General features: G+C 40.2%; 1 protein-coding gene across 1 annotated transcript in view; it reads left to right on the forward strand.

Moving 5' to 3' along the window:
• The window catches only part of MET (MET proto-oncogene, receptor tyrosine kinase), a 200333-nt gene that overhangs the window by 117256 nt on the left and 65568 nt on the right, over nucleotides 1–17509 (forward strand). Inside the window, exons 6-10 of the mRNA XM_069764843.1 lie at nucleotides 2860–3017; nucleotides 5824–5926; nucleotides 6623–6759; nucleotides 7162–7323; nucleotides 8404–8503. Of these exons, the coding sequence (XP_069620944.1) occupies nucleotides 2860–3017; nucleotides 5824–5926; nucleotides 6623–6759; nucleotides 7162–7323; nucleotides 8404–8503 (660 nt within the window). The remainder of the gene's footprint in view (nucleotides 1–2859; nucleotides 3018–5823; nucleotides 5927–6622; nucleotides 6760–7161; nucleotides 7324–8403; nucleotides 8504–17509) is intronic.

Below are 17509 nucleotides of genomic sequence, written 5' to 3' on the forward strand. Positions count from 1 at the left end.
ATGCTCTAGATAAGGGATGTCAAACTCAGATACACAGAGGATCAAAATTAAAAGCTTTGAAAGTTAACCTTGAAATGTATTTAAAAAATTTCTGCACTCAAGTAAGTTTTTCATTATTGTAAAAAATATAACCATTAACTTTTCCATATGAAAACAAACTTAAAGGGGTTGTCCCACTAGCAAAGTACATTTTATTTATTAGATCTAAGAATAAAATATTGGAATCATATCATATGTTATGTAAGAGCAGTAAAAAGCATATGGCCCAATGACCTAATTTAAATATATAATGAAAAATGGTTAAAAAAAAGTTGAATAATATGGATAATAAAGTATGATCCAAACAAAAGTGCCCCTCAAATACAGTAAGAACCACCATAGTACATTCACAGTACCTTCCACACGCACAGTATGATGACCCTGGTGTACCTCCCCTCCCTCAAGTCCATTGAAAAAGAATGGTGACGCCCTCACAGTATGATTCTCCTACTGTAATCCCCACACATCCCTCCATGCAGTATAATGCCAAAAAAAGTGCTCCATACAGTATATTGGGCCCCACATAGTCTTCCTTACAGTATAATGGGCCCCAAAACAGCTGACATGTCCCTGGAAAGATGTGGGCTCACCTCCGGAGCCCACATCAAAGGGAGGGAGTCCGATATCGGCGTACTATTAAAGTACCGTCACACTGACCAACTTCACAACGATATCGCTAACGATCCGTGACGTTGCAGCGTCCTGGCTAGCGATATCGTTGTGTTTGACACGCAGCAGCGATCTGGATCCTGCTGTGACATCGTTGGTCGGAGCAGAAAGTCCAGAACTTTATTTCGTCGCTGGACTCCCGCAGACATCGCTGAATCGGCGTGTGTGACGCCGATTCAGCGATGTCTTCACTGGTAACCAGGGTAAACATCGAGTTACTAAGCACAGGGCCGCGCTTAGTAACCCGATGTTTACCCTGGTTACCAGTGTAAATGTAAAAAAAAAAAACACTACATACTTACATTCCGGTGTCTGTCGCGTCCCCCGGCATTCTGCTTCCCTGCACTCCTCCTGCATCCTGTGTCAGCGCCGGCCAGCCGTAAAGCAATTACAGCGGTGACGTCACCGCTCTGCTTTTACGGCCAGCACTTACACAGTGCAGGGAAGCAGAAAGCCGGGGGACGCGACAGGAATGTAAGTATGTAGTGTTTGTTTTTTTTTACATTTACACAGGTAACCAGGGTAAACATCGGGTTACTAAGCGCGGCCCTGCTCTCTAGCGACCACACAACGACGCTGCAGCGATCGGCATCGTTGTCGGTATCGCTGCAGCGTCGCTAAATGAGGAAACATGCAAATGTTTTGTATTGGCCTACTCAAAGCTCAGACCTTAATCCAATTGAGAATCTGTGGTCAGACTTGAAGATTGCTGTTCACCAGAGGAAACCATATCACTTGAAGGAGCTGGAGCAGTTTTGCCTTGAGGAGTGGGTAAAAATGACAAGATGTGGAAACCTCATAGAGACTTATCCAAAAACAGCTTCTCTTCCTCTACAACATGATGTCTGCAGATTAAAATGTATGTTCATGATGACAGGTTCCCTTTAAGATATGTAATTTATATACAGAGTTTCCCAACTTTATATGTAAATTATATACATATATATGAACTATAACATCTGAAATGACGGTGATTGTAATACTCAAAAATCACAGAATAGTGCATTTTGAGTAATTTCTTCTACTGTAATTATTAGTAATATTAGTATTTTCTACTATGGTAAGACTACCGTGATAGTGCCACATAATGAGCTTTATTGGCACAGCTTTTGTAAAATCATCTACACATGTTTGTATTTTTCCCACCATTGTTATAATTTTAACACAATTTACAATATAGAAAAAGCCCTTCCTTTAATAATTGTCACTGCACAGCTTGGCTTATTTCACTATTTCTATTACAGAAAGAATAGAAGGTAAACAAAGTTCAGAGGAAGAATGGCCATGTGTAGGGGGTGCAAAGAAATCGGAATATGGTTTTTGTCCTATATATACCTAATTGAGCAGCACACATTTGGGACTTCCTTCCATGCAATTCATTGTTTCTTAATGTCTTTTCAGGTTACAGACATTAATTGTTTCATGAATGCAAATAAACATGAAAATATTTGCTGCACAGAAATATATAATGTCTACATATAAATTATATATCTGTATCATATATATCTGTCTATTTATTTCATTATCTATCTATCAATCTATCTATCATCTATCTATCTGTATTATATCTATCTATCTATCTGTCTATCTCATTATCTACAGTGCTGTGCAAATTAATTGAGAGAAAGCAACAACACACCTATTTTTTAATATTTCATAATAAAATGATATAATGCACTGTTACATACTAATTCTGAAAATTACCTTTTTCCACTGGCTAGTTGACCAAGATTTATTGATTATATATTAAAACTGGTTTGAATCACTGACTGGTAACCAACTTACGATTTTACGGTACTTAAAAAATGCTTTGCCCCAATTAATTTGCATGGCACTGTATCTATCTATTATCTATCTATAGATCTATCTATCTATCTATCTATCTATCTATCTATCTATCTATCTATCTATCCCATATCTATCTACATCATATCTATCTATCTATCTATTCCATATCTATCTATTATCTTTCTACAATCTATCCATCCATGTAATTATCTCTCTGTCTGAAATGGACTTTCTCCGAAACACCGAACTACATTTGCATTTGAATGTACATATGCTATAAATACAATATGGAAGATAAGTGAACTACGGGAACTATGTCCTCAACTTCTTTTTTATTTCTTGCTGTATCTTTCTATTTCCCAGATATTTCCAGTGGCAGCTCCAATTGACGGCGGCACTCCCTTAACAATATGTGGATGGGACCTGGTTTCCAGAAAAGATAGTTTTCGATTTAAGAACGCATCAGTCATTATTGGGAAAAATATGTGCAGAATAGATGGAAAAAATAGCAAACAAAACACGTAAGTACTATCCATACTTCTCAGCTAATGAAAACCTTCTCTCTCCATGAATGATAGCATGCGGCTTACCTACATACGATTTTAGTGTACTCCCTTTATTTTGGGGAAATGACAGGCTTCTTTTGCAACCATAGCGTAGGATCCACATAGTCACACACAGTGTATACAGTACTATACAGTATGTAGTAATTCTTCCGTGGTCATTTACTGGACAGGCAACTGTTCTCATGCCGCTAATGACATGTGTAAGTAAGTGATATTAGAAATCAGATGGAAAATCTTACAGTATTCAGTACCACGCTAACTAAAGCGACACATAGCCATTATAAAAAGCATTTTAATAAGTGAATATTGGGAACATCTGTGGGAAAGAATGTAAAATTAAAAAGCCAGTATATTAGTGATCTCCATATAATAGCTTCTCATAACTCACAGCACAGACACCTCTTCAGATTATTACCAGGTCTCATATAACAGAGTGAAATCCCTGTTAGGTGGTAATATGCCACGTACAGATTTTCAGTAGATGCCACGTTTTAGTCTCGGTGTTTGGTGGCATACTGTACTTGCCACTAGCATGGGACTGAAGGTGGGGCAGAGCGCTAATCTATGTTCCCATGCCAGAGCAGAGCTTGACATTTACATTGGGCAGCAATACTTCAGATCTTAGGGGTGGGGAGGTTTAAGGTATGGTTTCTAATTTTGCAGTGAGGCTGTAAAGTACTGTCTGTGATACTATGAGTTATAATCCTATCTGTCACACACACATTTTCCTAGGAAACAGCAATCTACCGAGGTACGTTTTGTGCTACTTCTGATAAATTTAATAACTATATACCAGCGCACTACCAATATAGAAAAATATATATAAGGGGTGCAAAAGAAGCAGTATAGAACCATGGAAAAAAAGGAGAAGACAAAAAAGGAACCGCTTCATATAAATGCACACCACAAAAATGAATATAGGTAAAAAGGTAAACTTTTATTGACACACAAATAAAAACAATTAAAATGGCATCATACCATCATCCCCACACATGCCCGCCAAAACAATACAACATGAACAAATAAAGGCGCAACAAAATACTGAATAACCATAAATAACACAGCACACTAATCAATGTACTGTAAGGCACGACATAAGCATATCAGACCTGAGATAACATAAAGAGTACAACAAGCACCCCCACAAAATGAATGCAGATATAGCCAGCTGTGGGACAAAAGATAGGCCCATACACACTAGTATAGCGTATAAGGACAAAGGGGTTCCTATTCAACTGGACCCAGACCCAATGATGACAGCAAAAAAATGCCCATCCGTGACAATGCCCATGTAAAATGATAGCTACCACATGGAAGGAAGGTGTATCCAGGTCCCAGGTCCGGCCAGACAGAACGCAAGAACGTGCTAAGAAAAAACCCACATGAGGGTATAGAGCGCCAAAGGCAGGGCGGGCGTGGGGAGGAAGCCCAACGCGTATCGCCGTCGCAAGGACGGCTTCGTCAGGGGAAGATGCGCTGCAATGGCCAACACCAGTTTAAATACCTTACATGAGGAAATGCTGAGGGACGAGCTACGCCGGGAGCCGGAACCGGAAATGACGCCGAGAGGGCGGAAGTATATGCAATGGCAGACGTCTCTGCCAATACTACACAATGCGCATGCGCCGGAACTCTCCAGTGCCGCGCATTGTGCAACCAGCTCAGAAATACCACTGATAGCAAAGTGGGTGGGCTAATACCTAGAGAGAACGCCTAACTGGACACATACTAACAGTGAGGAGTCTTGGAGTTGTAAGAAATCCTGGATTGATGAAATAGACATGACATATAACATAGAACACCCAGACAAAACGGAATACATGACGGAATTCACAGGGGGACAAGCATACATAATAATGTTAGGGTATAATGGTACCCAGATACGAACAATGCAAGAAAACATCGGAGAATGATGTATCCATTATAATGTGACAAACAATCAGATGCCACATACCTGAAAAAACAAAATAATAATACAAACAAACAGGCCACATGATTATGAGAGTTTATTCAATATTTTAGAACGCACACCCTGTCGCTCCTGCTAAATATAAAGATCATTTTATAAGAGCACTGCTGACGAAAGATAAAGCAGTATATAGGAGGAGCCTAGGGCACGTACCACCTAGGACAATACCGAAGGATAACGACATGGCCAACGGACCTGGATACAAAACAAAAGGACAAGTAGCACATTGCAGGAAACGTAATAAAACAGTGTGTATGGACCAAAAGGTAAGGTAACACCCCTAAAATGGAACTACCACTCTGTACCGCATCCAGATACAGATGAGGGCAACAAGCCCTCACACGGTAGCAAATTGAATGCCGGTACCCAGGTAAATGATAAATATGGATCCACTGAACACAGTGTAATGCCCAAAAAAGGGGGGAGAAGTCACGTCCCACTAACTTGTAGAAGATAAATCTTCGTCCATATGGAAAGAAACAAATAAAAAAATAAATAAAAAAGATTTCCAGGCACGCCAAGATCCAAAAAGCGCACCAGAGGGTGCCGAGCCTTTATAGGTCTGCCAGATGGATATAACCTGGACGCCAATACCATGGCATATAATAGCGCTACGGTCCTCTAGGAAACATAAACCAAAAATAGAGAGAAATCTTGTTGAAATGTCCAAGCGGTCCACACATTGCTTGTTGCCAGAAACAGAGTCCTCATCCATAAACACAGGGACATATATCAGGGGACTTCTGATAAATTGTGGCTGTGCTGAACATAGGATTTTATTTTATCTTTAAGGTTGGTCTGCAGGTTAAGTCAAGAAGATACTGCAAAATTTAATATAAGCAGCACTGTGTCAAACGGAAGGAAGACCATCCATTTTAACACGTTCTCTTTTGTGGTAAGCGTAATCGGTAATGAAGTACATAACACCTACAGCAAACAATCAGGACCCAAGTACTAAGCAATACAAATGTCTATTGAACAAAAAATAAACAACCAACAAACATCAAAAAAACAAATAAAAGTGAACCTTTATGGACGGCAAAGAGGAGAGCCAAGCCACAACATATACAATAGTTTAAAAGTAAAATACAGTATTGGATAAAAATTGGCTGGGAAGATAATGAAGCCTCAAATAGGGACTTATTAAATGCAACTATTCCAGATGTGGTCAGCAGTATGGCAACGTTAAGAGGGCCAGATTTAATTAATTAAAAAGGAGGCTGTGTACAAAAAAAATGTATATAATAGCAGTTAAATCCAATGCATGAATGCAGATGGCATTTTGCAACATGATTAGAGAAAAGTACTTACATATACTAAATGCAATAGATATTTACAGATTATATATTACTTTAAAAGTATATTTTTTTGTTTGTGGTTCATTTATTTTTTTGTTGTTAAATTCTTTTGGAGTACTTACTGTATTACTTAGTATTTGATTCTCCGTTGTTTGCTGTAGGTGACATTTATATCATTCTTCTATTTGGGGCTGCATGTTTCTGTGGGAAAAGTGTTGTATAGTCAAGTACAGTGCCCATATATTGTTTTATTTCACATATATGTATTATAATGATATGTTTTCCTTTATCAGAATCCCGTGATAGAAAGCATTACACCAAGTTATGGACCACAGTCTGGTGGAACTTTGCTTACTGTTAATGGACATTACTTGAATAGTGGACAAGACAGGACTGTTTACATTGGTAATGACATCTGCACCATCAGGAGGTAAATATGACTTGCCAAACAAGTCCTTTATTAGCAGATTATGATAGGATAGACCAGTCATACATAGTATACTTTTTATATTGGCAGCTTTCTCTTCCCTCACCCATATAAACATGCATTCCATGATAAGCATGCATGACCATTTCCAGGGAAATAACGCCGGCTGTTAGACATTATCAGCTATGTTGAAATCCAACGTTTGCAAATCTTGCCCACACAGAAGTCGCCATACGCATGACATCGATTATCAGATTACATCTGTTACCTATCTTTTATGTCCAGTTATAGACCCGTCGCTTGCCCTGAATCATCTGTTCTGTATTATTTACGTTTTCATTTTTTGTTACCTTTTCCATTTTATTACTCTGGTTTTTCTTCTGTATTTTCTCACGTCTCCTGCAGCGTATCCAGTACAGCTATTGAGTGCTATACGCCAAGAAAAAAAAGTAACACCTATCGGATTATGCTGAAAATTGACAGCGCTCGTCGAGACTCAAGCACTTTGTTTACTTATAGAGATGATCCTGTCATTTCCAAGATACACCCAGCCAAGTCTTTCCTCAGGTAAGTGCGTAGGTGATGGAACAGCTGTCAGAGGTTACGTAGACCCTATCAAGTAGAAATAGATCCAGACATGTTACACGTCGCAGATTCATACTTCTATAACAGGTCATCAAAACGATAATAAAAGTATTTACGTGGTATATCGACAGTAATAATAAATAGAGCAAATTCTGGGGCACACGTCGACAAAAAGATGCTTGTACTGTCTATAAAAAAGTACCATTTTTACGCGTAACTGGGTTTACGACATTTACATGCAACAAACTAGTCAGAGGTGGTGGCACCAAATTTATAATGGTAAAAAAGCTTCGGTATGCGAGATTGTGAAACCCACTGGTGATAGGGACAGATGCAAGGGGGTGAATTTTCTGTAGTATAATCTGTAATCTTGTACTGTATTAATTGTGAGAATTAAATAGAGTGATTATTAAATGGTAATCAGGGAATTGAGCCCAATTTATTTCTGCACACTGCCCGCTATTCTCGCTTCAGAATACTCGGAAGCAGAGAGCAGGCGAGATCTCCAGGATACGGTGTTCACAGTTTACCATCTTATCATCCATAGTTGGAAATAATTGTATTGACGTGAGATCTTCCGCATTTAATCCACTCTGCAGTACTATATCACACTGAGTGAATTTATTGCCGCTGTCATTATCTCTAGACATAATCAATAATTCTAGATGTGAAGGGTGGCCTGTCATTTTGCAGATTGGCAGGAATTTTGGGGGAGGTAATGGACATATCATTCCTGACCTGGGAGGCTATTAGTATCAGCAGATTCCTCCCTGAATAGTTCATGTGGTTGGATCTTCATAGAAATCAGATGAGTTGTGTGCTCAGCTCTCTGCCTGGTGTCTGGAGACAAAGACTAGGCACATGAAAGCCATATCAATCTACAGGGCCGGCATTTTGGGCGTACTCTATATTGTAATAAATTAGATGTTTCATACTAATCATATTTTGCTATCCATATTCTCCGAGTTGGAATGGTAATAACATTATTTACCTGGAAAATATGCTAATGCGACTGGTTTTCTCTCCCACCCACCCTGACATTATATTTAATGGCACCCACAGTGGAGGAAGCACAATAATTGCACAAGGAATGAATCTGAATGTCGTGGCCTCTCCCCGAATGGTAATCCAGTTATCCAAACCGAGCACGCAGTACAATATGGTAAGTACACAGTATTATGGCCGAATGGTATAAATGCTCATGTCTATGTGTAAAGGAGCTGATCTTGTGTAATTCACATTATATTTTGATAATATATAATAATAATAATAACGTGGTGAGTTGTACTCTTGCCCCTCTACCTTTATATACTACCACGGCAGTATACAGAGTATGTGCTGCGGCATTACATACACATTTTAGGTGAGATCGATGTGATGACCCCGAGCTTTTCATTATTTTGTCTCATGATACATGTTTGGATAACTAGATTTTATACTAAAATTGATCAGAAATTCCAGGCGTGTGGTTGCAGAGCAGCATGGCTTACTGAGGATAAGGAAATGTTATTTTAAAAAGACATTTATTCTTTCGTAAATCCACCTTATCCCTCTGTTCTCTTACAATTCCCTGCAATAGAAGTCTCTTATTTTTTGTCTAAACCGATAGCATTTTCATTCTGAACACTGGTGAATATTCATAATGTCAAAACTATATCACTGCTAGAAACAGTGGCACATGGGCAGTGCGCGGGGTCAGGGGTAACCCTGCTGGGCAGAGAATTATACCAGTCAGAATCAAGACAAATCTAATCAACCACTTAGCGCATTGAAATGGCTGCCATACAGGGGCGGATTAAGAGTAGCCAGGACCCCGTCAGTTTAGAAGGCGTAGTCCCTCCAGGTATCATGTGACATGTCACATGATCCCCTTTGATAGATCATGTGATAGGTCATGTGAGTAACACACAGGTGCTCTGGTGCACATCTGCAGATAGAAAAGGACATAGATAGCATATACATAATAGAGCAGGGGTGCAATATTAATTTTCCCAAGGGGCTATATGAGAGACTCTGCCTCATTATAAAGAGGGCAGTCTGGCCATGGATCCGTCCAGAGATTGCCCTCATTATAATCTGCCTATGCTGCCACATTTTCCTTTAGAACTTGATGTTGTAACGGCTTGAATACTATTGACTTCTTTAACTTTATTTAAAAGAGATCTGTCTCTAAGTTTTTGCTGACCACATCCGAGAGCAGCAAAATGTAGAGTCAGAGACCCTGATTTCAGTGATGTATCACTCCCTGGCCCGCTTGCTACAGTTTTGATAAAATCACAGTTTTATCTGCTGCAGATCTACCAGTTCTCTGAGCTCTGTATTACCCGGCCCACTACACTGATTGTCAGCTTTCGGTGTACACTATGCATAGGCAGAAAGCTGCCTATCAGTGGTGGCGGGCAGGATTATATAGAGCTCATGAATATGGAGGATAAAAAAGCAGCATGATTACTAGTTGATTGTGTAACAACTCACACAGAAAATAGGTAAAATGCAAAAAATACAGCAGCTGACCCTGCTGATTCCTGTACAGACTAGAGATTCTGACCCCGCAGTCACTATTGGTATCTACATGGGCTGGAATAGCCCTAACAACAGATTAAAAAATGACAGCTTGGACCTTATGCTGCCTAAAAGGACGTTGAGAGCTTCATGTTCCTCCTAAGGAACCGGAGGGCAGAGCAGAGTGCAATTTACCTACAGAAGAAAAGGAGTGCCGAGATCGAAAGAGATCCCAGAGTAAGTAAAGGAAACCACAAAATACTAAATGAAAAGATAAGGTATGTACTGCTAGACAGTATGTCGCCTACCTCCTAAACAAGAAACAGAAGGTAGGTGCAAGGCAAAAAGCATAATCAGCAGAGCGATAAGCCCTAGCTGGTCTTTCACTGACTGACATAAACAACGGCAGTATGGCTGGACACCCAAATGAGAATATCATCAGCAGGAAATGCCAGCAGGGGGAAAGTATATATAGCTGCACCCAAAAGGTTATAGGGCAGACAAATGAAAAAATGAAAACACCTGTTACCTAAAAAAGACTGAAGAGGGATAACAGACAATAAACACCCAGAGAAAAGGTGTATCTGTTGTGGCTCCGCGGATAGAGAAACTAACCACAAAGCAAAGGCTCTGATAAATTGATAATCTGTTGATGAAACTTTGATTTTATCAAATTATAGCAAGCAGCCCAGTAAGTGGTATATCGCTGGAATCAGTGTCTCTGTCTGTACATTATGCTGCTCTCAGATTAAGAGGCAAAAGTATGGGGACAGATTCCCTTTAATAGAAAGCCGTAAAAAAGTGTAACAAACAAAATGCAATACAAATGCATTTCTGGTGAAATAAAACTAATTTTGGCTTTATATTAATGGAAAATTGTATAGTTGAGTATAGTTTAGAGAATGTATTCAAGGGAATTAGGTGTGTGTGTGTGTATTTGTGTGCGTGCGTGTGTGCGTGCGTGCGTGTGTGTGTGTGTGTGCGCGCACGTCTGATATATATACAGCTCTGGCAAAAATTAAGAGACCACTGCAAAATGTTCAGTTTGTCTGATTTTTCTCTTTTATAGGTATATTTTTGAGTAAAATGTAAATTGTTCATTTAGTCTATAAACTTCTGACAACATGTCTCCAAAGTTCCAAGCACAAAATGTTTTTTTTTTTACAAAGAAAAATGGTCACAATTAACCAAACAGTGCTTTCAAACCTCAAATAATGCAAAGAAAACAAGTTCATAATCATTTAGAAACAACAATACTAATGTTTTACCTCAGGAAGAGTTCAGAAATCAATTGTTTGTGGAATTACCATGATTTTTAATCACAGCTTTCATGCGTCTTGGCATGCTTTCCACCAGTTTTTCACACTGCTTCTGGTGCAAAAATGTAAGCAGTTCTTCTTTGTTTGATGGCTTGTGACTATCCATCATCCTCTTGATTACATTCCAGAGGTTTTCAATGGGGTTCAGGTCTGGAGATTGGGCTGCCCATGACAGGGTTTTGATGTCGTGGTCTCTTAATTTTTGCTGGAGCTGTATATCTAAAACTGACTATTGTATATGGGCATTGTGCTCTTCAATTCAGGAGTCAGCATGATTGCATTTGCATATAGTACAACATGTATATACTATATAACTACTAGATAGATAGATAGATAGATAGATAGATAGATAGATAGATAGATAGATAGATAGATAGATATGGGATATATAGATAGATAGATAGATAGATAGATAGATAGATAGATAGATAGATAGATAGATAGATAGATAGAATTCCAAAAAAGAGGCAGCACTCCATTGTTTAAGTGGAAAAATGTGCAGGATTTTAATCAACCCACATGTCTGGGCGACGTTTTGGCTACAAATGAGCCTTTCTCAAGCCTTTGTAGCCGAAACGTCGCCCAGACATGTGGGTTGATTAAAATCCTGCACATTTTTCCACTGAAACAATGGAGTGCTGCCTCTTTTTTGGAATTCTATGAAGTTTGGATAATTATTGGACGGATGTCTAGGGGTCTTGCACCCGAAGATAAGTATTTATACTGTGCTGTTCCTTTTTTTGTTTCTAGGTAGATAGATAGAGATATGGGATATTATTTGAAAAATGGAGGCAGCACACCATGAAGGGTCCAAGAAAAAAGTGCTTAGTTTAATAACCCATGACAGCGACTTTTCGGCTCATATTGAGCCTTTTTCAAGCCAACTTTTGTGCTGCTCTTATTTTTATGTTTTTAGATATTAGATACAGTCATGGCCAAAAGTATTGACACCCTTGCAATATTGTCAGATAATACTCAGTTTCTTCCTGAAAATGATTGCAAACAAAAATTCTTTGGTATTATTATCTTCATTTAATTTGTCTTAAATGAAAAAAACACAAAAAGAATTGTCCTAAAGCCAAATTGGATATAATTCCACACCAAACATAAAAAAGGGGGTGGACAAAAGTATTGGCACTGTTCGAAAAATTATGTGATGCTTCTCTAATTTGTGTAATTAACAGCACCTGTAACTTACCTGTGGCACCCAACAGGTGTTGGCAATAACTAAATCACACTTGCAGCCAGTTGACATGGATTAAAGTTGACTCAACCTCTGTCCTGTGTCCTTGTGTGTACCACATTGAGCATGGAGAAAAGAAAGAAGACCAAAGAACTGTCGGAGGACTTGAGAAACCAAATTGTGAGGAAGCATGAGCAATCTCAATGCTACAAGTCCATCTCCAAAGACCTGAATGTTCCTGTATCTACCGTGTGCAGTGTCATCAAGAAGTTTAAAGCCCATGGCACTGTGGCTAACCTCCCTAGATGTGGAAGGAAAAGAAAAATTGACAAAAGATTTCAACGCAAGATTGTGCGGATGTTGGATAAAGAACCTCGACTAACATCCAAACAAGTTCAAGCTGTCCTGCAGTCCGAGGGTACAACAGTGTCAACCCGTACTATCCGTCGGCATCTGAATGAAATGGGGACTGTATGGTAGGAGACCCAGGAAGACCCCACTTCTTACCCCGAGACATAAAAAAGCCAGGCTGGAGTTTGCCAAAACTCACCTGAAAAAGCCTAAAACGTTTTGGAAGAATGTTCTGTGGTCAGATGAGACAAAAGTAGAGCTTTTTGGGCAAAAGCTTCAACATAGAGTTTACAGGTATATCGTTCAGTTTGACAGGCAGCAGCGATCAGGATCCTGCTGTGATGTCGTTGGTCGCTGCAGAAAGTCCAGTACTTTATTTCGTCGCTGGACTCCCTGCAGACATCGCTGAATCGGCGTGTGTGACGCCGATTCAGCGATGTCTTCACTGGTAACCAGGGTAAACATCGGGTTACTAAGCGCAGGGCCGCGCTTAGTAACCCGATGTTTACCCTGCTTACCAGCGTAAAAGTTAAAAAAAACAAACACTACATACTTACATTCCGGTGTCTGTCCCCCGGCGCTGTGCTTCTCTGCACTGGCTGTGAGCGTCGGCCAGCCGGAAAGTACAGCGGTGACGTCACCGCTCTGCTTTCCGGCTGCTGTGCTCACAGTCAGTGCAGGGAAGCAGAGCGCCGGGGACAGACAGCGAAGGTAAGTATGTAGTGTTTGTTTTTTTTAACTTTTACGCTGGTAACCAGGGTAAACATCGGGTTACTAAGCGCAGCCCTGCGCTTAGTAACCCGATGTTTACCCTGGTTACCGGCATCGTTGGTCGCTGGAGAGCTGTCTGTGTGACAGCTCTCCAGCGACCAAACAGCGACGCTGCAGCGATCGACATCGTTGTCGGTATCGCTGCAGCGTCGCTGAGTGTGAAGGTACCTTTAGCCTAAAGGTACCGTCTCACAGTGGCACTTTGGTCGCTTCGACGGCACGATCCGTGACGCTCCAGCATCGCACCATTATCGCTCCAGCGTCGTAGACTGCGGTCACACTTCGCAATGCACGACGCTGGAGCGATAATTTCATGACGTGTTTGCGATGTAGAAGCTGTTGGTTACTATGTGCACATCGTATACAATATCGTGCACACCTTTGTTACACCATGCGATCATGCCGCCACAGCGGGACACTAGACGACGAAAGAAAGTTTCAAACGATCTGCTACGATGTTTGATTCTCAGCGGGGTCCCTGATCGCAGGAGCGTGTCAGACACAGCGAGATCGTAAGTATATCGCTGGAACGTCACGAATCGTGCCGTCGTAGCGATCAAAATGCCACTGTGTGACGGTACCCTAACACAATCAACTATCATTGTTTTTAAGTCTACGCTGTTATCACTGTATTTACACATAGAGATAAAAGAGCACTTGAACAAGCACACAGTTCAGTACAGTGAGAGTGATGATGCTGGGTGCCAGGGGATTGTGATTCTACAGGACTGATAAGAGCAGCTTAGTCAGGATCTGAGTGGGAGGGGAAGGGAGATGACCGGGTAATTGTTTTATAGACACCATTTCTATTAATCAATCAATAGGCTGGAGAGAGCTGACTGTTTTTAGGAATTAACATCCCTCCTGGAATGTAACCACTATATACCCTAGGCTAAGCTCCATGAAAACAAGCTGTATACTATGTAAGAGAAAAGCTCTGATTGCAGGATAATGAAAGCAGATAGGACAAGCAAGTGATTTGCAAACCTACTTATTTTCAAGCTAACTACAGTAAAGGCCCCTTCACATTTAGCGACGCTGCAGCGATACCGACAACGATCCGGATCGCTGCAGCGTCGCTGTTTGGTCGCTGGAGAGCTGTCACACAGACCGCTCTCCAGCGACCAACGATGCCGGTAACCAGGGTAAACATCGGGTAACTAAGCGCAGGGCCGCGCTTAGTAACCTGATGTTTACCCTGGTTACCATGCTAAAAGTAAAAAAAAACAAACACTACATACTTACCTACAGCCGTCTGTCCTCCAGCGCTGCGCTCTGCTTCTCTGCTCTCCTCCTGTACTGTCTGGGAGCCGGAAAGCAGAGCGGTGACGTCACCGCTCTGCTTTCCGGCTCCCAGACAGTACAGGAGGAGTGCAGAGCGCAGCGCTGGAGGACAGACGGCTGTAGGTAAGTATGTACTGTTTGTTTTTTTTTACTTTTAGCATGGTAACCAGGGTAAACATCGGGTTACTAAGCGCGGCCCTGCGCTTAGTTACCCGATGTTTACCCTGGTTACCAGTGAAGACATCGCTGGATCGGTGTCACACACGCCGATCCAGCGATGTCTCCAGGGAGTCCAGCGACGAAATAAAGTTCTGGACTTTATTCAGCGACCAACGATCTCCCAGCAGGGGCCTGATCGTTGGTCGCTGTCACACATAACGATTTCATTAACGATATCGTTGCTACGTCACAAATAGCAACGATATCGTTAACAATATCGTTATGTGTGAAGGTACCTTAACTAAAACAATTTCATGGCTAATTATATTTCTAGCAACTAACCGTTCAGTAATCTTATATATCTATGTTGTGGATATGCAGGAGTTGTAGCTGACAGCTCAGTCAGTACTACAACTAGAATTCTATTTTTGCCTTGAACTTTTTCTAAAGACGCTCGATAACCACAAATAGACTTAAAAACTGTGATATCTTAATGTAACATACACGCACATAACCTTCATCCCTACCATTCTGTTCCTTCCTGTCTTACCCCGGGAAGCTGTGGCACACATATGAATAACAATATTTATCACCTACATGACTCTCAATATAAGACAGTGTGAGCAGAACTTGGCCAGACAGAACCTTTTGTTTAGCTTGGCGCAGTTACAATTCTAGAGATTCATGGGAATGTTACTCTCTGGTCCTCTTTGCGGTCCTTGATATTGACAAAAATATAATTTTCAGATTTCTCCTATAACACAAACACGTAGAGGGGAAATTCAGTTTTTCCCATTAAAAGACACTTAATTGAATCATAACCAAAGGTGCTGCTTTGTGGCCAGTATTCTAATTGAGTAGCCAGTAGATTAAATTACCGCATTTCCTCATTGTTCTGCAATCCAATATTTCTTGAAAACTAAAACCATCGTATTCTTCAATTGCTAAAACCAATTTGGAGCTTAAAATGTCATGTCAAATCACATAACAGCAAGGTCATCGCAAATGAGATTTTCCTGCCCCTACCAATCAGTCATATTGCATCACTTCTAAGGAGCATTATTAGATTTTATCATTCCATAAGAGCATCTACTTCACTGACCCGCCTGCTAAAATGTGTGGTCTGCACTCGTGAACCGCTTCTATAGAACAGCCTCAAACAGACTTACATATACCACCATTATTAATTTAAAGGACATCACTACTCTTCAGTTGATAACTAGAGCAATGAATTCACCAATAATACAATAAAAAAGAAGGATTACAGAATATACGAGCCCGATACAGTTCAAGGAACACGTGAACCTCTTCTCAGACGAAAGGGCTTGGTGTCAGCGTAAGGTTTGAAGGCAACAAACCAGAAAAAATGATCTTTCTTTGTGCAGTAGTGTTTGATTTTAAAGTTTTTTAAAACTATTGATTATTTGACAGTTTCACATACCGTAAGATCACAATTAATCCACTTGCACTCAATGGAGACACAGCAAAGAATAACAAATAACATTTCATACTAAAGTTGATTGGAGCAAACTAATGCTATTGTCTATTAGCAATTAATCCTAAGCAAATAGAATTCTCTGTTTTGCCAATTTTTAATTTAGAAATTGCATTAATTAACCTTAATAGATGCAACTGGAGATACATTACCAGATCTGCGAGAATACTGCCACCTACTGGCTGTAGCATACAGTATGATATTGCTTTGATGACCTCTACTGTTAGTCATATATAAACACGCTGACCAATACGTGAAGGAGCTTTGTGGAATTAGATGCCTATAATGGATATAAGTCATCATCCCTCAGTGTGAAAAATCTTGTGACTGCGATGGCCAATAATATACAATATAACCCACAAGCTAAATCCATCCAAGAAAATAAATATGACCATAAAATGACTTATTCAGAAAGACAAAACTACAACTGAAAGACCAGTTGAGAAGAACACGTCTAACATATGGAAGTGTATTGTAAAGTGGCATTTAAAAGTTTGGGCACCTGTGGTCAAAATTACTGTTATTGTGAACAGTTAAGCAAGTCGAAGATGAAATGATCTCTAAAAGGCCTGATGTTAAAGATGAGACATTTTCTTTGTATTTTAGGCAAAATATATATATATATATTTTCATCTCTTACATTTTAACATAAAAAAAGAAAAATGTGCTGATGCTAAAGTTTGCGGAGATTTGTGTGCTCAGATAACTTTTACCAGGGTTTCAGATGTAGTTAGCCTGTTAGAGTTATGGCTTGTTCACTGTGATTGTTTGGAAAGGCCAGGTGATGCAAATTTCCCAGCTTTTAAAAACCCAGTCTCCTTTAACCTTGTGCCAACAAACAGCAGCCACGGGATCTTCTAAGCAGCTTCCTAGCACTCTGAAAATAAAAATGGTGGAGGCCCACAAGGCAGGGGAAGAGAATAAGAAGATAGCAAAGTTTTTTCAAGTTGCCCTTTCCTCAGTTTCAAATGTAGCTAAGAAGTAGCAGTTAACATGAACAGTGGAGGTCAAGATAAGATCTGGAAGATCAAGCAAAAAATTTCAGTGAGAGCTGCTCGTAGGATTGTTAAGGTACCGTCACATTTAGCGACGCTGCAGCGATCT

This window comes from Ranitomeya imitator, chromosome 4, assembly GCF_032444005.1.
Source record: "Ranitomeya imitator isolate aRanImi1 chromosome 4, aRanImi1.pri, whole genome shotgun sequence".
In the NCBI taxonomy this organism is placed as follows: Eukaryota; Metazoa; Chordata; class Amphibia; order Anura; family Dendrobatidae; genus Ranitomeya; species Ranitomeya imitator.